The sequence below is a fragment of the Saccopteryx bilineata genome, chromosome 1 (genome assembly GCF_036850765.1).
Source record: "Saccopteryx bilineata isolate mSacBil1 chromosome 1, mSacBil1_pri_phased_curated, whole genome shotgun sequence".
Classification (NCBI taxonomy): Eukaryota; Metazoa; Chordata; class Mammalia; order Chiroptera; family Emballonuridae; genus Saccopteryx; species Saccopteryx bilineata.
The window spans coordinates 11055448-11074562 of NC_089490.1; the positions used below are offsets into that span (position 1 = coordinate 11055448).

At 49.6% G+C, this 19115-nt stretch overlaps 3 protein-coding genes across 6 annotated transcripts in view; all 3 read left to right on the forward strand.

Annotated features, from left to right (window-relative positions):
• The window catches only part of LOC136331716 (patr class I histocompatibility antigen, A-126 alpha chain-like), a 276160-nt gene that overhangs the window by 53280 nt on the left and 203765 nt on the right, over window positions 1–19115 (forward strand). The window lies entirely within an intron of this gene.
• The window catches only part of LOC136333391 (patr class I histocompatibility antigen, A-126 alpha chain-like), a 46826-nt gene that overhangs the window by 16580 nt on the left and 11131 nt on the right, over window positions 1–19115 (forward strand). The window lies entirely within an intron of this gene.
• LOC136331559 (saoe class I histocompatibility antigen, A alpha chain-like) overlaps window positions 652–19115 on the forward strand; it is a 29595-nt gene continuing 11131 nt past the window's right edge. The window contains exons 1-8 of one of the 4 annotated variants that reach the window (XM_066270463.1): window positions 652–737; window positions 982–1266; window positions 1492–1767; window positions 2711–2986; window positions 3106–3222; window positions 3616–3648; window positions 3785–3832; window positions 3985–4344. In XM_066270463.1, the coding sequence (XP_066126560.1) occupies window positions 680–737; window positions 982–1266; window positions 1492–1767; window positions 2711–2986; window positions 3106–3222; window positions 3616–3648; window positions 3785–3832; window positions 3985–3989 (1098 nt within the window). In that variant the 5' untranslated portion in view covers window positions 652–679 and the 3' untranslated portion in view covers window positions 3990–4344. Of the gene's footprint in view, window positions 738–921; window positions 1267–1491; window positions 1768–2710; window positions 2987–3105; window positions 3223–3615; window positions 3649–3784; window positions 3833–3984; window positions 4346–19115 lie in introns of those variants that run through there. The other 3 variants (XM_066270287.1, XM_066270375.1, XM_066270555.1) reach the window with 3 other exon arrangements.

Genomic DNA, 19115 nt, shown 5'->3' on the forward strand with positions numbered 1-19115 from the left:
ATTTGCTTCTCCACCCCCACCCCCTCCTTCCTCTCTGTCTCTCTCTTCCCCTCCCGTAGCCAAGGCTCCATTGGAGCAAAGATGGCCCGGACGCTGGGGATGGCTCCTTGGCCTCTGCCCCAGGCTCTAGAGTGGCTCCAGTCGCAGCAGAGCGACGCCCCCTGGTGGGCAGAGCGTCGCCCCTGGTGGGCCTGCCGTGCGGGGTGAATCCCGGTCGGGCGCATGCGGGAGTCTGTCTGACTGTCTCTCCCAGCTTCAGAAAAATACCCCCCCAAAAAAAATAAAGAAAGAAAGAACATGTCCACCCACTGGAACTAACACTGACCACCCCAATTCTCCTCATCCCCATCGACAGAGCCCAAGTGAGAGCCCGGAGGAGGAGGGGTCAGGGCACAGTCCCGGGTGCCCAGGCCTGGCTCTCAGGGTCTCTGTCCGAGGGCGGAGTCTGGGCGGGGAAGGTCAGTGTTGGGGAGTCCTCATCTCCCCGATTTTACTTCTGCCTCTCACTTGTGTGGGATTCTCCTTCCAGGATACTAATGACGCGGCCACAGTTCTCACTTCTATTGGGTGACCGGTTTCAAAAGAAGCCAATCAGCGTCACCGCTGTCCGGGTTATACTGCCTTCGCGGACCCGCCCGACACAGATTCTCTCCAGACCTGTACAGTGTAGGGTACAGTGATGGGGTCCCCAACCTTCTTTCTGCTGCTCTCGGGGGTCCTGACCCCGACCTGGGCCGGTGAGTGCGGGTTGGCGGGGAACGGCCTCTGCGGGGAGCAGCGAGGGGACCCGGCGGGGCGCAGGATAGTGGGGTCGCGTGTCCACTACCGGGGTCCTGACCTCAGATCCTCTTAAACACCCACCTCCGCCACGTCCAGTCCTGACCCCACCGCTCACTCTGTCCCGCCCCTCCTGTCCCGCAGACCGCGGACCTGGAACCACGCCTCCAAGGGTCACGGTTATCAGCCCCTCCCCGTCCCCAGGTCGCCACTCCCTGAGATATTTCATCACCGCCGTGTCCCGGCCCGGCCGCGCGGAGCCCCGGTACATCGATGTCGGCTACGTGGACGACAGGGAGTTCGTGCGGTTCGACAGCGACGCCGCGAGCCCGAGGGTGGAGCCGCGGGCGCCGTGGATGGAGCAGCCGTGGGTGGAGCAGGAGGACCCGCAGTATTGGGACCGGAGCACGCGGAACTCCAAGAGCCACGAACAGATTTTCCGAGAGTACCTGATCGTCCTGCGCGGCTACTACAACCAGAGCGAGGACGGTGAGCCACGCGGGCGGGTTCCGGTCACGACCCCATCGCCACGGACCGGTCGGGGTCTCCCAAGTGTCCGCGTCCGAGATCCATCCGAGACTGCAAAAACCCCCACCCCACTTAGGAACAGCTCGCGAGACTTTGACCGGATTTCGTATTCAGTTTAGGTTTAATCCCCGCGGTCGGGGCGGGGGCGGGGCCTAGTGGGCGGGGCTGACCGCGGGGCGGGGTCAGGGTCTCACACCATCCAGGGGATGTCTGGTTGCGAAGTGGCCGAGGACCGGCGCCTCCTCCGCGGGTACAGTCAGTTCGCCTACGACGGTACCGACTACATCGCCCTGAACGAGGACCTGCGCTCCTGGACCGCGGCCGACGCGGCGGCTCAGATCACCCGGCGCAGGTGGGAGGAGATCGGTGAGGCTGAGCGCTTCAGGAACTACCTGGAGGGGGAGTGCGTGGAGTGGCTCCGCCTTTACCTGGAAAAGGGGAAGGAGACGCTGCAGCGCGCAGGTACCCGGGCCGCTGGGCGCCCTCCTCTCCCCTCGGGCTGCGGCTCCTACACCCAGACAGGAATGGACCAGGATCAGAACACCGTCCTTGGGGTCGGTACATTCCGTCCCCTGACTTTCAGATTCAGGACCAGGCAGTGACGCCCCCTTTCCTCAGGGACAATTAGGGTGTAGTATTTCGGAGATGAAGAGACAACCCTGAACAAACCGGTCAGCGGTTCCCCTTGACTCTGGCCAATGACCCTGGGACACATGGGGACTTTCTCCCTCAGGCCTTGTTCTCTGTCCCCCACCCAGTATGTGTGAGGCTTGACCTCTGCTTTTCTGGGTCATTTGGCCTCCACCACGTCAGAACCAGAATTCTGTTTTCTCCCCTCCGAGACCTGCATCCTACCCTGGGCTGTGTCATTCTCACATTAGAACTTTCTAAAAACCTAGAGATCATGCGGTGGGCTCAGTGGCAGAGCGTCAGCCCTGCCTGTGGCTGCTCCAGTCCGATCCCACTCAGGGCACACAGGAGAACAACCAGCTGCTTCTCCACCCCCTCTTCCTCCTCTCTCTTTCTCTTTACCTTCCTCAGCCATGGCGTGATTGGTTCCAAAGAGTTGGCCCCGGGCACTAAGAATCCCTTGTGATCTCTTCCTCAGGCACTAAAAATAGCTTAGTTGCTGAGCTACAGCCTGAGATGGGCATAGCATCACTCTGTAGTAGGCTTGCCCGGTGGATCTCAGTCTGGGGTAAGGGGTGCATATATGGGGTCTGTCTCTCTGCCTCCCATCCTCTCACTTAAAAAATAATAACTAGGAAATCATTTTAGATGCTTCTGTCGGAACTGGTGTCCCTACCCACCCCAGCTGTTCTGTCCACTCAGATCTCACATGAGTGTTGCTGCACTGGCCTGTGACAGATGCAAAGTTACAGAGTTTTCTCACCCTTGTCCTCAGACCCCCCAAAGGCACACGTGACCCACCACCCCATCTCTGACCATGAGGTCACCCTGAGGTGCTGGGCCCTGGGCTTCTACCCTGCGGAGATCACCCTGACCTGGCAGCGTGACGGGCAGGACCTGACCCAGGACATGGAGCTTGTGGAGACCAGGCCTGCGGGGGACGGGAGCTTCCAGAAGTGGGCGGCTGTGGTGTTGCCCTCTGGAGAGGAGCAGAGCTACACGTGCCATGTGCAGCACGAGGGGCTGCCCGAGCCCCTGACCCTGAGATGGGGTGAGGAGGGGACGTGGGCACAGAGCCTCTTCTCAGGGAGCAGGGGCCTCTGGAGGACTTCAGCAGGGTTGGGGCTGCGGCCTGGGGGTCAGGGTCCTGACCTTCCCTTCCCTTCCCAGAGCCTCCTCAGGCCACCATCCCCACTGTGGTCACCGTTGCTGTCCTGGTCCTCCTTGGAGCTGTGGTCTCTGGAGCTGTGGTGGGAGGAGCTGTGATGTGGAGGAGGAGGCGCTCAGGTAGGGAAGGGTGGGGTCTGAGTTTCTTGTCCCACAGGGTGTTTCAAGCCCAGGAAGAAGTGTATTTACTTCATTAATGAGAAGTACCATCTCCACATAAGTGTGGTTGCCCAGTCTGGGGCTGTTTGCTAACACTTACTCGTGAGGCACGTGTGAACATGAGGGACAGATTTATCACCTTGATGAATATGATGACAATCACAGGTCAGAGGGGAGGGTCCTGAGAGGACAGACCCACTGGAGGATGTTTGGTTCAGTCCCACACATATACTTTCCTCAAGTTTCTTGACCCTGCCCTGGGTCTGTAGTCACAGTTCTGGAAACATCTCTGGGGCCCAGGACTAGGGTACCTTTAGGACCTCATGGCCCTGCCTCCTCCCTGGTCTCTCACAGGTGGGAAAGGAGGGAGCTACCCTCAGGCCGCCAGTGAGTATGGAGGGAGTGACCCCTGAGACCCTGTGTCAGTACAGACGGGAGCCATGGGGGACCCCACCCCCCATAGTTCCTCCTTTAGTCTCCTGTCCTGGAAGATCTGACCATATCCTGTTGTGTTCTACCCCAGGCAGTGCCAGTGCTCAGGGCTCTGATGTGTCTCTCACGGCTTCTGAAGGTCAGACCCTGATGAGGGAAGAGTTTGGGACAGATGGGACAGGTCTGGGTGATGGGGATTCTCTGGGATTTTTTAACATGACGTACGTTATTGAGAATGTCACCAGTTACAGCCACTGACCTGAATTTGTTTGTGATTATTTTCTTCTACAGCGTGAGACAGCTGCCTTGTCCGGGACTGAATGACGGAGGATGCTTCACACACACACACACACACACACACACCAGCCATGTTTGTGACATCAGGAACCTCTCACTTCTCTCTCTGCAAAGGGCATCTGAGCGTGTCTGCATTCCTATCAGCATAGTGTGAGGAGGTGGGAGGCTGGCCCACCCCTGCCCCCAGACTCCCTCCCCACACTTCCCTGTCCAGCAGAGTCCTCTCTGGTCAGGAGAAAAGAACATCCCTTCTTTACTTCAGGTGCCCTGAGCTGCAGCTACTTTTTTATTTTTGTAATTTAATTTTTTTTAAATTTTTTAGAGACAGAGAGAGAGAAATTTGGGAGAAGTGGGACGCATCAACTTGTAGTTTTTTCTCATATGTACCTTGACCGGGTAAGCCCAGAGTTTTGCACCAGTGACCTCAGGGCCACCACAGGTCAGGCTGAGCTGTAGCACATTACTGCCTTATTGAAATAAGACTCTAAATATAGTTTTTTTCTTTTTCTAAATGAGATGAGGGGAGATATTGAGACAGACTCCTGCATGTGTCCCAACTAGGATCCACCTGGTGATGCCCTGATCTGGGGCTGATACTCACAGATGAGCTATTTTTTACACCTGAGGTGGAGGTTTGCTGGAGCCATCCTCAGTGCCCCGGGTCAATGCGCTCAAATCAGTCCATCTGTGCCCGTGTGACGGGAGAGAGAGCAGAAGGGGAGGGGTAGAAACAAATGGTTACCTCTCCTGTGTGCCCTGACCCCGAATAGAAACCGGGGCTTCCACACCTCGGGCAAACACTCAAGCTGGTGGCCTTGGAGTTTTGAACCTGGGTCCTCAGGAGAGATGTTGGGTGGAGAAATTGACTTGGGAGGCAGCACATAGAGATAGTTAAACCCTTGACAATGGAGGAGGTGACCCAGGCAGTGATGGCTGCAGGAGACAGAGGAGGAAGGACTGACCAGGACCCAGTGCTGAGCCATCTGCTCAGACACACACCAGAGCCGACGGCACAGCTCTGTCCCCGCGTCTAGAAGGCATGGCGACCACGGAGTCCCAGACTTCCCTGTGCGCAGGGGTCACCTGCCATTTTCTTAAGACTCAGACCATCAGGAACAAAATGTGAGTCTGGATTTATAACAAGGTTGGTGCTGCTGCTGCTGGTCTTCAGGTCACACGTTTAGTAGCAGGAACCCAGACCAGGGTCCCCACAGGGCTGTGTGTCAGCCTCACCTGCAGGGCTGGTTACACGGTGACTCCTGGTCTGCTGCCTAATTCTCAGGGACGGTGGGTCTGGGAGGGGCCAGGGGTGTGTAAGAAGATGTGATGTTCACAGTTACATCTCATTCTCTCCGCCGTGGGGCAGAGTCAGGTGGAAGATTTAGGAAGTGGTCCTGGGTCAGGGTAATAAAATCTCTGAACACTTGCTCTCTGAAACTGTTCCCCTGATTGATTTCTTGCAGCAAACAATGGAATCCCAACTGTATCCTACTTCAGATATAAAGCAGTATGTACATGATATTGGGTCTAATAGTATTTGGGGAAAAGCACAGTCCAGGTTGAGGCCACACAGCCAGGAGCAGACCCACAGTCCAGCCGAGGTCGGGTCCCACACAGGAACCACTGTCCTGCTGCTGGACACATGTCACTGCTCACACCCCTGACTCCTCATGCTGGACCCTGGTCCTGCGGCCAGGACTGCTGTCTCTGCTCTCCTGGCAGCTGGACACTGTCCCTGCCACTCCCTCACCCTTGTCCAAGGTGCTGTGCACAGTCCCAGCCTCTGTGTCACCACGTCCCGAGGTAGAGTCTGGGCCGTTCTCACCTGACTGGTGGAGCCTCATGCCGTGTCCAGATGCAGGAATGTTTGGGGACGTGTGTTTCCCTCTTACACAGGGCTGTGGTCTCTGCCTCCCCCCAGACTGTGTGTGTGTGGAATTCTCTCGTGGGAAGAGAGTTCAGGCTCTGGGCTGAGGGATGAAGAAGTGACCAATTTCAACTCTTGCAGCAAAGATCTGAGATGTAAACTTTGGTGTTGTAGCACTGAGGTGTGGCTGGAGGAACAAGTGACCAATGTCAGGTAGAGGCAGGGGTGTCACTGCTGGCTCTTTTTGAGTTTCTTTGTGGGTGGTGAGGGTCCCCCACTCACCCAGTTCTCTGATTCTCAGACACCTCGTTTCTTCCCGTTCAGCTCTATTCTGACGCGACTACCTGGAGTGAGATCAGACCCCACACTCAGGGCTCCGCCCCCAGGACAGCCCTCACTGCAGAGTCCAGTCCCATGTTATCTGCATGTCTGTCCGACTTGGCTACAAAAGTTGGGGGGTCCATCCTCTCAAGGTCAGTAATTTGCTAGAACAACTCCGAGGGTCAGGGAAGTGCTGTGCTTACTGTGACAGGTCATCATAAATGACACAGTGAGCGGCCAGATGAAGAGGGACATGATGAGGTTGAGAAGGGCCTCTGTCACCAGGGAGCTGGAAAATGTCACCTCCCTTCTTCTCCATCATATGACTGTGTTCACTACTTCAGAAGCTCTGAACCCCATTGTTAAGGGTTTTGTATGGAAGTTTCCCTATGTGGACATGATGATTAAATCACTGGCCATTGGTGACTGGACTCCCCAGAGGTGGGGCAGTGAGGCTGAAAGCTCCAGCCCTCTCATCAAGCTTGGTCTCTGGTGACCAGCCCCATCCTGAAGCTACCCAGGACCTCAGCCACGGGCCATCTCATGAGCCTCCCAGAGACACTCCTGTCACTCAGGAGAGTGAGGGCTTCAGGAGCTCTGTGCCAGGATCATGGAACACTGGCCAAATATTTTTTATTATCGACAGGTCTTTGACCACAGGTCCATGAACAGAAAAAGTGTCGTAACAGTTAAAAGATGCTGGCGGGCTCTCCCGGGGTCATGTCCACACCGTTCCCTTCCCCTCCTCCTCCTTCTCCCCCCTCCCAGGCACGTGTTCCTTCCCTCTCTCTCTCCTAAGCTCTGAGGGTCCCACAGACTTGCAACCAGGGGAGCAGTGGGCAGTGGCAGCTCGTCCTGGGCCAACCCCCCTGAACCTGTCTCCCAGTCCCTGTCCTCTAACCTTCTTCCTGCCCGGCCAGGACATCTCCCCTTACCTGCTGAGAACACCTGCGGGCACGTGAGCAGAGTCCACTCAGTCGTTAGCCATCAGTCCAGTCCGCCCTCCTGTTAAGGACATGCACGTGGACTATAAATTTATGAAAGTTGCTCAACATGTTTAGTCAGAGGGGAAATTCAAATTAACCCACAATGAGCTATCTGCACCCCTCCAGAATGGCTAAAATGAAAAAGACAGACAAAGTCAATTGTTGGCAATAATTCGGAATTACTCTCTCTCTTATAGACAGGTGGGGCAATAGCTGTTTTACAGCTGTTTGTATGGAAAATAATACAATAATAAATAATAATGCAAGAATAAACTTTTTTTCAGGTACTCACAACTGTAAACCTACTTTTGCCTCTCCCTGTATTACTAGTGTGAGAGTCAGTGGATTTGAATACTTTGGCAGAAGTCACTACACCCAGACAGTCCATCACCCTGCGACCCAGCATGCCCACTCCTAGTTATATACCCAGTACACATGCACACATATGTGCCAAATATATTTAAAAATATCCATAGCAGCACAATTTGTAAAATCTGAATATAACACGAATGCCCATGAACAGTAGAGGACAAGAAGTATGATATTGTCACATAATGGAATCCTCCATGACCATGAGAGTGAACACACTACAACCTCACAGCCACAGGGATGAGACCCAGGACACAACGCTGAGTGAGAGCCAGGTGCCCAGGGGCATCCACTGTACTGTTCCATTCTATCACACCTGACGGGACTCCCCTGTGCTGTGAGACCTCAAGATGGTGGGTAATCAGGGTGGGTGGGGGGAGGGTATGACTGAATAATAATGAAGGGGTTTCCTGGGTGCTGGGAATGTTCCGTGGGTGTTGTTTATCGCAACGCTCACTCTGTGAAAATCCACTGTGCACGTATGATCTATTCACCTGTGTCTGTGGGTGTCATCCTTCATGAAAGTGTGCTTTTCTGGAGTTTTGAAATAATTCTCTTTAACCCAAGATGAAATTATTCTTACTGAAAGCTTTTAGAAAAGCTGAATTGAAATAATCACTGTAACTTTTAAAAACCCAAAGTACATTCCTGTGATTCAGACCCAGTATGAGAAGGCAGAGCAGGACCAGGGGGCCTGGGAGCTGACGCTGCACAGCTCGGGAAGGGCTGTCAGCCAGGACGGGGTCAGTCCTGAACAGACCCGGGAGGGGAGTGTGAAAGGCGCCCCTGAGTAGGGCGCAGTGACTCATGGACAGGGGCTACCGGGTGGGCGGGCCGGTCAGGAACGTGAGGAAAACTGACCCGGAACACGGAGAGGTGGGGAGAGCTGTGCTCAGGACCCCTTGCCGTGGGCGGAGTGGGTGGAGGTCCCGGTGTGCACGTGGAGGCAGCGGAGTGTGCCCGTGTGGAGGGGCTGCTTGTCCCGGTAGGGGGGGCCATGATGGATGGGGTCACGGGGCCCCTCCGGGCACCCCAGGGCTGCTCACGGAGTTAGGGGATGGCAATGGGCTGTCCCTCACGGTCACAGTGTCAAGACTGAGGTGACTGATGTGCATCTGCTCATTATCACCCCCCACCCCCCACCCCTGGCTTGAGAGAGCTGCCTGTTAGGACAGCCTCAGGCAGCGTCCGCTTTCTCTGCGGGTCCCTGCCAGCTCTCCCCTCCCCCACCACGCCCGCTGCTCTGCTGATGAGTCTGACTCCTCCCTGCATAGCAGCTGGGAGGCTGTAGGGGGAGGTGTCCATTCCCCAGAACCGCATAATGTCCCTCATCCCACACCCAAGAGTCCCATTCCCTGGGTGAGCCTTCCTTTTCCAGGAAGGACAGGGTTCAATGTCTTCTTCCCGGACCCTGCTTACTATTTGTGTGTCTTAAGTAGCACCTTACTCTGTTAACTGCTTTCTTATACCATTTCTTTGAAGATGTGCTACGTGGATAATAGAGTGAATAAAATACAATAAATTAAAAAGAAAGAATTGAAGGCAGAGTATTTATTTGAGTGTGAATATCGGCTGCTCTGAGGGAGGTGGTGGTGGAGGAGGGCAGGTGGGTGAGGGTGTGGGGACTCCCCTGTGCTCAGTGAGGTGTCTGCTTCGCTCCTCTCTTGCATTTTGTCCGCCTCCTCCTGTCACATGTGCTGTTCCTTCTGGGCTGTGCTGCTCTGGGTCCTGGGCCCCCCACCCTTCTCCACAACAGTGAACACGGAGCGCTGAGAACCTGTCTCAACATGCCCTGAGTTCTCCTCTGTTTTGTGTATTTCATTATTATTATTATTATTATTATTATTAAGTGAGTGGAGGGGAGGCAGAGAGACTGACTCCAGCATGTGCCCTGACCTGGATCTACCTGGCAAGCCCCCTAGAGGGCAATGCTTTGCTCATCTTGGGCCATTGCTTCATTGCTCTGCAACCAAGCTATTTTTAGTACCTGAGGCAAAGGCCAGGGAGCTATCCTCAGTGCTGGGCCGACTTGCTTGAGCCAATGGATCCATGACTGCAGGATAAGAAGAGACAGAGAGAGAAGACGGAGAAGGGATGAAGAAACAGATGGTTGCTTCTCCTGTGTGCCCTAACCGGAAATCAAATTTGAAACATCCATATGCTAGGCTGATGCTCTAACACTGAGCCAACCAGCCAGGGCAATAATAGTATTGTGTTTTTAATTTCCACTTCCATTTGTTCATTGCTGGTATACAGGAAGGTGATTGACTTGGATACTCACCATGTATCCTGCAACCTTGCTGTGGTTCTGTGTTGTTAGTTCCATGAGTTTTGGTTGTTGTGGTTGATTCTTTGGATTTTCTTTTTCTTTCTTTTTTTTTAGAATTGATTTTGAGAGAGAGGGAGAAGAGAGTGAGAAGCATCAACTTGTAGTTGCTTACTTTAGTTGTTCATTTACTGCTTCATTTATGTGCTTTGACCAAGGGGCTCAAGGTGAGCCAGTGACCCCTTGCTCAAGTCAGCGACCTTGGGCTCATGTTGATGATCCCACGCTCAAGCCACCTTGAGCACAGGCTCACCAGCTTCAGCACGGGGTCACTGGCTTGAGCAAGGGGTCACTGGCTCACCTTGAGCCCCTCTGTCAAGGCACATACAAGAAGCAGTAAATCAGCGGTTCTCAACCTTTCTAATGCCGTGACCCTGCAATACAGTTCCTCATGTTGCGGTGACCTCAAACCAAAAAATAATTTTGGTGGCTACTTCATAACTGTAATTTTGCTACAGTTATGATTCGGAATGTAAATACCTGATATGCATTATGTATTCTCATTGCTTTAGGCGGCGACCCCTGTGTTTTGGTCGTTCGACCCCTGCCGGGGTCGCGACCCACAGGTTGAGAACCGCTGCAGTAAATGAACAACTAAAGTGATGCAGCTACAAGTTGATGCTTTTCATGTCTCCCTTCTCTCTGTCTCTTGCTTAAAAAAAAAATTAAGTTTCAGTTTATAAAACTGACCAGAAGGGCCCTGGCTGAACAGCTCGGTTGGTTGGAGCATCGTCTCATGTGCAAAAGGTTGCAGGTTTGATCCCTGGTCAGGGCACATACAGGAACAAATTGATATTTCTGTTTCTCTCTCTCCCTTCCTCTCTCTCAAATCAATAAATAAGTTTTAAAAAGAAAAAGAAAGAAAAATGACCAGAATTTGCAAGAGGAAGAGGGAGGAACCCCATTTTTCTTTAAGGGGGATCCTTCTCTGTTCCTGCTGCTCTTTCCGTGTCCCTGGGCCTGGGGGAAGGACGTCGCCCTGGACTGGGAGAGAAAAATGACGATGTGGAAACACCTTTCTCCACCACCCCTCCCCCACCCGCCGCAGACCTGGGGCTTTTCCTGTGGCTGTGCCCACTCTCCCTGCCCCTGCCTGGCCCGGGAGCCTTTCCTTCTCCCAGCTCACCTGGAGCCCCGCCTCTCACCGAAGCCCCGCCTCTAACCAAAGCCCCGCCTCTCACCTGGAGCCCCGCCACTCACCTGGAGCCCCGCCTCCCCTGCCTCTCACCAGGAACCCCGCCAGAGTGACCAGGGACACTCTTGGCCTCGTCATTTAGGAGGGAGTGGAGGGTCCTCGGGCACAGGGCAGAGCGCATGGGCAGAGTGTAGAGCAGTCCACCTCCTCTCCGCCCTGGTCCCCGACAGCACCTCCCCCCCGGGCACTCTGCGGGGCCCTCAGCCCAGGTGCTCCGCAGGCAGATGTCTCTCAGCTTCTCTCTGCCGAGGACCCCACCGCTGTCCATCACTGACCTGTCTCATCCGCCCCAGGTTCCATCCCCCTCAGTCCTGAGTCCACAGTCAGCAGCTCCCTGCCCGCAGCCAGGTCAGCCTGCTGTTGTCAGGTGGCGAGACCAATGCGCGGCCTCCCACAGTGTGACTGCCCACACCGTCCACTTCAGTCAACACAACCTGGGGACTCTGGACTCAGGAGAGTGACAGCAGAGACAATGGGGGCTTCCCACATCCACTTCCCCATCTTTACTTCCTCCCTCCTCTCCTGGTCTTCCTCCACACAGCAGTGCCCCCTGCCCCCAGCTCCAGGGCTTCTAACACCCAGGGCAGGAAGGAGAGACCATGGGCCCCAGTGATGCTGCAGAAGTCTGCCCGTGTGTGCCCACCTCTGTGCCCACTGCGGTTTTATCACCTGCCCCGTGCAGAGTCCTGGGTACGTGCAGAGGGCGATCCAGGAATGTCTTCCATCAAATTTCTGCATGGTCAGTTTCTCAAGTCTGCTCAATTGTCACCTCAGTGGGACCCACTCTGACCAACTTATTTAAAAGCGCCATGTCGGGGTTCTGGTCAAGATGGCAGAGTAAGTAGACAGTGTGCTGGCCTCCTTCCATGACCACATCAAAATCACAGCTGAATTACAGAACAATCAACCTGGAGAACCCTGTGAAGTCCGCCTGAGCAGGAGTCCTATAACTGAGGACATAAAGAAGGAGCCATGTTGAGACAGGATGGAGGGTGGAGACAGGAAATGGGCTGGCCCCGCACCCACATGTGGCGGTTGAGGATCAAGAGAGAGATCTCAGCTGCAGATGTTCTCCCAGAATAGTGAGAGGTCCCAGTCCCACACAAGGCTCCCCAGCCCGGAGCATCAGTGCTAGGAAGAGGAGCCCCCTCAACACCAGGCTGTGAAAATCAGGGATTCCATCTGAGTGGGTGAGACAGGGGTGGCTGGAGCCCCAGGTGTTCCTCTTAAAGGGCCAGCACAGACTCCCTTGGGCACTCACCCTAGGCTCCAGAGGAGGGACGGTGGCTCAGGGGGTGCCAGAGACATGTAGGGAGAGACTGAGTTGTGTGGCTTCAGACCGAGGGTTGGAGGGACAGCAGTCCCCCCACCAGGCAAATATGACACTTCATTAGCCTGTTGAACACCATTCGTCTCAGCCTGAGACCCCACCTCATCCAACACCTGTGCACCTGAGGCTCCTTCAGGGACTGAGTCTTACAGGCAGCAGGCAGGTGGCAGTGAGTGTCAGGGTGTCCTCTTCCTTTTGCTGGCCTGCCCAGGCCTGGTACTGGGGGCAGCTGGCCTCAGTTCACAGCGTGGCCCCTACCATGTGCCTCCAGGCCCAGCACAGGGAGCTACCAACCACGGACCACTGTAGCTCCTCCCAGGTAGTGTTGGGCCTTGGCCTGCACTGCAGCCCCTCCTAAGAGGCCCCAGAAGCAGCACACTCAGCGGCCGGCTTCAGACACAACACAGCACCACCCTATTAGCTCCACAAGCAAAACAAGGAAAGGGCAGTTTCAGAAGACACCAGGCCTGCTGCAGTGAGTCCTGCTCTGTGAGGTCAGCCCTCACACAGGAACCTGTGCACTGTGGTTGTGGTCAGTTCTCACAGCCAGTCAGCCTGAGGGTCACCCCACCCACAGATGTACCGACAGCGAGGCTCAACAAGAAGAAGACACGCTCACCCACATAAGGAACACTCAGACTTCCCATCTCAGGTGGCCAGGAGACTGCACCACTGGGCCCCCAGGACACCTCCTACATCAGGCCACCCTGCCAGGACTGGGAGACACAGATCTACCCAATTCAGAGAAAGAACCACAACAGAGAGGCAGCCAAAGTGAAAAGATGAACATGTTCCAATGGAGAGAATACAGTGAAAGTCCAGAAATAAAACAAACAGAACTCATAAAAGCACACTGCCGATACCAAGTCAAAGCACTGGCCGTGGCCCTTGCCGGCCGGCTCTGCAGTAGAGCTTAGGCCTGCCGTGTGGAAGTCCTGTGTTTAATTCCTGGCCAGGGCACACAAGAGAAGCACCCATCTGCTTCTCCACCCTTCCCCCTCTCCTTTCTCTGTATCTCTCTCTTTCCCTCCTGCAGCCAAGGCTCCATTGGAGAAAAGTTAGCCTGGGCACTGAGGATGGCTCCATGGCCTCTGCCTCAGGTGCTAGAATGGCTCCAGTTGAAAGGAGCAATGGCCCCAGATGGGCAGAGCATCACCTCCTTGTGGGCATGCCAGGTGGATCCTGGTCAGACGCATGTAGGAGTCTGTCTTTTCCCCCCCTACTTCTCACTTTGGAAAAATAGAAGAAAAAAAAAAAGAAACCAAGAAAACCCCCACTGGCCATGAGGATGCTCGCATAACTTAGAACTTCAATAAAGAGTAAAAATAAAAATGGTCATGTATGCTATAAAAATCCAATCAGACATTAAGAATACAGTCACTGAAATGAGAACACATTAGATGGAAGTAGCAGAATAGATGAAACAGAGAATTAAATCAGTAATTTGAAAGAGAAGTTACCAGAAAACACTCAATTAGAGAGAGAGAGAGAGAGAATTTAAGGGACCTCTGAACAAATTCAAGGGTAACTGCATTTATATCACAGGCGTACCAGAAAGAGAAGAGAGAGAGCAAAGGACTAAAAACCTATATTGCTCACAAAAATTAGGGGATATTTCAAAATAAATACAAGGCAATAAAATATCCCCTAATTTTTGTGAGCAGTTTATTTTAAGAACCAATGGGCCTGACCTGTGGTGGTGCAGTGGATAAAGCATTGACCTGGAATGCTGAGGTCACAGGTTCGAAACACTGGGCTTGCCTGGTCAAGGCACATATGAGAGTTGATGCTTCCTGCTCTTATCCCTTTCATTCTCTTTCTCTTTTCTCTCTAAAATTAATTAAGTATTTATATTAAAAAAAAAACTTGTTAAAAAACAATCAATGAGAGACCTGAAGATGGCAGCGGAGTAGGCAGATGCACAGACTCCAAGCTCACAGCACCAAACTGGATTACAAATTAATTAATTAGGAAAAATCAGCATGAAAAACCAACTCTGGACTAGAAGAACAGCCCTCAAAAACCAAGGAGCAAAGAAGAAGCCACACCAAGCCTGGTAGGGAGTGCCGAGGAGCACTGGGACTCCCCTGCTTACAGGAACAAAGTGGGTGTGAGGCTGAGAGCCCAGAAGGGCTCTCCCTCCAAGGAAAATAGCAGAAAATATCGCTCACCGTCACTTGCCTAGGGACCTGGGAATGAGGTGTGTTGAAAGATCTGGCTTGTCTTCCAAAAGGAAAGGGAAGCGAGAGACAGACGGTGAGGGGCAGAGGAATGCATGAGATGACCTGAAAAGCTGACTCATCCAGTGCTAGAGGTGGCCATAGCTGGGGGAGGGGTTGATCCTTTCATATAATACCAGACTAAAGAAGGTTTGGGTCACCCATCTCCAGACATTTCTCCAGCTCCAATCAGCACAACAAGACACAGCTCAAAACAAGAAGTGGGGAGGAGGGACAGTAACTCAGGTCTCCATGGAGATCTGAGATACAACTTCCTGTACTGAAGCTGAGAAAACACCCTGCCCACTGAGAGAGTAACTGGCAGATCAGGCCTTCAGAGTCTCAGGTTACACCCACTGCATTCCTGGATACAGTTTCAAATAACCTTCCTGCTGAGATCAGTATACAAGACTACCACGTGTTAAGAAAACTGAGAGGAAAACAAACAAATCAAGACTTCAAACTGGCTCTACTAGAAAAGCCAAATCCCACAGTGGATTATAAATAACAGCTGGTGCCAACCCCAGAAGACCTAAAATAACACAACTGAAACCTGGAGACAGACAACACCAAGTCTAGACTCAACCAGCTCTACAAACAACACACCCCAACACACAGACATAATGAGAAGACAGAGAAGTGCAATCCAAATGAAACCACAAGATAAACCTCCAGGAAATGAACTGAGTGATGTGGAAATAACCAAACTTCCAGATGCAGAATTTAAAATAATGATTGTTAGGATGCTTAGGGATCTTAGAACAACAATGAGTGGTCATTGTGAACACCTAAATAAAGAAATAGCAAGTATAAAAAAGGACATTGAAATATTAAAAAAGAATCAGTCAGAGATGACAAATACAATATCAGAAATGAAGACCACAATGGAAGGAATTATAAACAGGATGGATGAAGCTGAGGATCGAATCAGTGAGTTGGAGGACAAGTTGAACAAAGGCATGGAAGCAGAGCAGAAAACAAAAGAGACTCAAAAAGTCTGAGGAAACTCTTAGAGAGCTCTGTGACAACATAAAGAGAAATAACATCTACATCATAGGGGTTCCTGAAGAAAAAGAGAAAGAACAAGGAATAGAGACTTTGTTCAATCATATCATAGCAGAAAACTTCCTTAAATTAATACAGGAAAAACTCTCATAAGTTCAAAAAGCACAGAGAACTCCATTAAAGAGAAACCCAAAGAAATCTACACCAAGACACATCATAATTAAAATACCAAAGCTAAGTGATAAAGAGAAATTATTAAAAGCTGCTAGAGAAAAAAGGCTATCACCTACAAAGGAACCCCCATAAAGATGACATCAGACTTCTCAACAGAAACACTTGAGACCAGAAGGGAATGGCAAGAAATATTCAAAGTAATGCAGAACAAGAACCTACAACCAAGACTACTTTATCCAGCAAAGCTATCATTTAAAATTGAAGGAGAAATAAAAAGCTTCCCAGACAAAAAACTCAAGAAATTTATTACAACCAATGCTGCTGGAAATGTTAAGGGGCCTGTTGTAAACAGATCAAAGTGGGAAAAGAATATAGCAAAAGAGGAATACAGCTTTAAAGAATAAAATGGCAATAAACAAGAACATATCAATAATAACCTTAAATGTAAATGGATTAAATGATCCAATCAAAAGACAGGGTAGCTGTATGGATAAGAAAACAGGACCCATACATATGCTGTCTACAAGAGACACACCTTAAAACAAAAGATGCACATAGACTGAAGGTAAAAGGATGAAAAAAAAATTTCATGCAAATGGAAATGAAAAAAAAGCTGGGGTAGCAATACTTATATCAGACAAAATGGACTTTAAAACAAAGGCTATAGAAAGAGATAAAGAAGGCCACTACATAATGATCAAGGGAGCAATCCAACAGGAAGATATAACCTTATAAATATCTATGCACCTAATATAGGAGCACCTAAATATATAAAGCAGACTTTGATGGATATAAAGGGTGAGATCAACAGCAATACTATAATAGTACAGGATTTCAATTCCCCACTAACAGCACTAGATAGATCCTCAAGAAAGAAAATAACAAAGAAACAGCAGACTTAAAGGACACACTAGAGCAACTGAATTTAACAGAAATCTTCAGAACCATCCACCCTACAGCAGCAGAATATACATTTTTTTCAAGTGCTCATGGTACATTCTCTATCGATAGATCACATATTAGAGCACAAAAGTGGTCTCAACAAATTCAAGAAGATTGAAATCATATCAAGCATTTTCTCTGATCACAATGGAATCAAAGTAGAAATCAACCACAACAGAAAAACTCAAAAATTCTCAAACATAAGGAAACTAAATAGCAGGTTGTTAAGTAACAAATGGATTAACAATGAGCTCAAAGAAGAATAAAATATTCCTAGAAATGAATGACAATGAGCATACAACAACTCAAAATTTATGGGACACAGGAAAAGCAGTACTGAGAGGGAAGTTCATAGCACTACAGACATACTTTAAGAAACTAGAAAAAGCCCAAATAAACAACTTAACCTTGCATCTAAAAGAAATAGAAAAAGAACAGCAAGTAAAGCCCAGATGTAGTAGAAGGAAGGAAATAATAAAGATCAGAGAGGAAATAAATGACATAGAGGCTGAAGAAACAATACAGAGGATCAATAAAACAAGGAGAAGGTTCTTTGAAAAGGTAAACACAATCAATGAACCTTTAACTAGATTCACCAAGAAAAAAAGAGAGAGGACTCAAATAAATAAAATCAGAAATAAGAGTGGAGAAATATCAATGCACAGAACAGAAATACAATGGATTGTAAGAAAATACTATGAAGAACTGTATTCCAAAGAATTAGACAACCTAGATGAAATGGACAAATTCCTTGAAACATATAATCTTCCAAAAATCAATCTGGAAGAATCAGAAAACCTAAACAGATCAATTACAATAAATGAGATAGAAACAGTTATCAAAAAACTCCCAAAAAAGAAAAGTCCTGGGCCTAATGGCTTCACAAGTGAATTCTACCAAATATTCAAAGAACTAACTTCTATCCTTCTCAAGCTATTTCAAAAAGTTAAGGAGGAAGGAAGACTTCCAAGCTCTTTTTATGAGGCGAGCATAATTTTGATTCCAAAACCAGGCAAAGACAACACAAAGAAAGAAGATTATAGGCCAATATCCTTGATGAATATAGATGCTTAAATCCTCAACAAAATAGTAGCAAACCGGATCCAACAATATATGGAAAACATCATATACCATGATCAAGTGGGATTTATTCTGGGTAGGCAAGGCTGGTACAATATTTGCAAATCAATCAATGTGATTCATCACATAAACAAAAGGAAGGAGAAAAACCACATGGTAATTTCAATAGATGCAGAAAAAGCATTTGATAAAATTCAGCACCCATTCATGATCAAAACTCTCAACAAAGTGGTAATACAAGGAACATACCTCAACATGATAAAGGCCATCTATGTCAAAGCCACAGCCAACATTATACTCAATGGGCAAAAATTAACAGCAATACCCTTAAGATCAGGAACCAGGCAGGGGTGCCCCCTTTCACCACTCTTATTCAACATAGTCCTGGAAGTCCTAGCCACAGCAATCAGACAAGAAGAAGAAATAAAATGCATCCAAATTGGAAAAGAAGAAGTAAAACTATCATTATTTGCAGATGATATGCTATTGTATATAGAAAACCCTAAAGTCTCAGTCAAAAAACTACTGGACCTGATAAATGAATTCAGCAACATGGCAGGATATAAAATTAATACTCAGAAATCAGAGGCATTTTTATATACCAACAATGAACTGTCAGAAAGAGAAATTAAGGAAACAATCCCCTTCACTATTGCAACCAAAAAAAATAAAGTACCTAGGAGTAAATTTAACCAAGGAGATTAAAGACTTGTACTCGGAAAATTATAAAACACTGATAAAAGAAATCAGGGAAGATACAAACAAGTGAAAGCATATACCGTGCTCATGGTTAGGAAGAATAAACATCATTAAAATGTCTATATTACCCAAAGCAACTTATAAATTCAATGCAATACCAATTAAAATACCAATGACTTACTTCAAAGATATAGAACACATATTTCAAAAATTTATATGGAACCAGAAAAGAACACAAATAGCCTCAGCAATCTTGAAAAGGAAGAATAAAGAGGGAGGTATTACACTTCTGGATATCAAGTTATACTACAAGGCCATTGTACTCAAAACAGCCTGGTACTGGCATAAGAACAGGCACATAGATCAATGGAACAGAATAGAGAACCCAAAAATAAACCCACAGCTTTATGGACAACTGATATTTGACAAAGGAGGTAAGGGCATACAATGGAGTAAAGACAGCCTCTTTAATAAGTGGTGTTGGGAAAACTGTACAGCTACCTGCAAATAAATGAAACTAGACCACCAACTTACACCATTCACAAAAATAAACTCAAAATGGATTTGTAAGCCGTGAAACCATAAGCATCTTAGAAGAAAACAGAGGCTCTC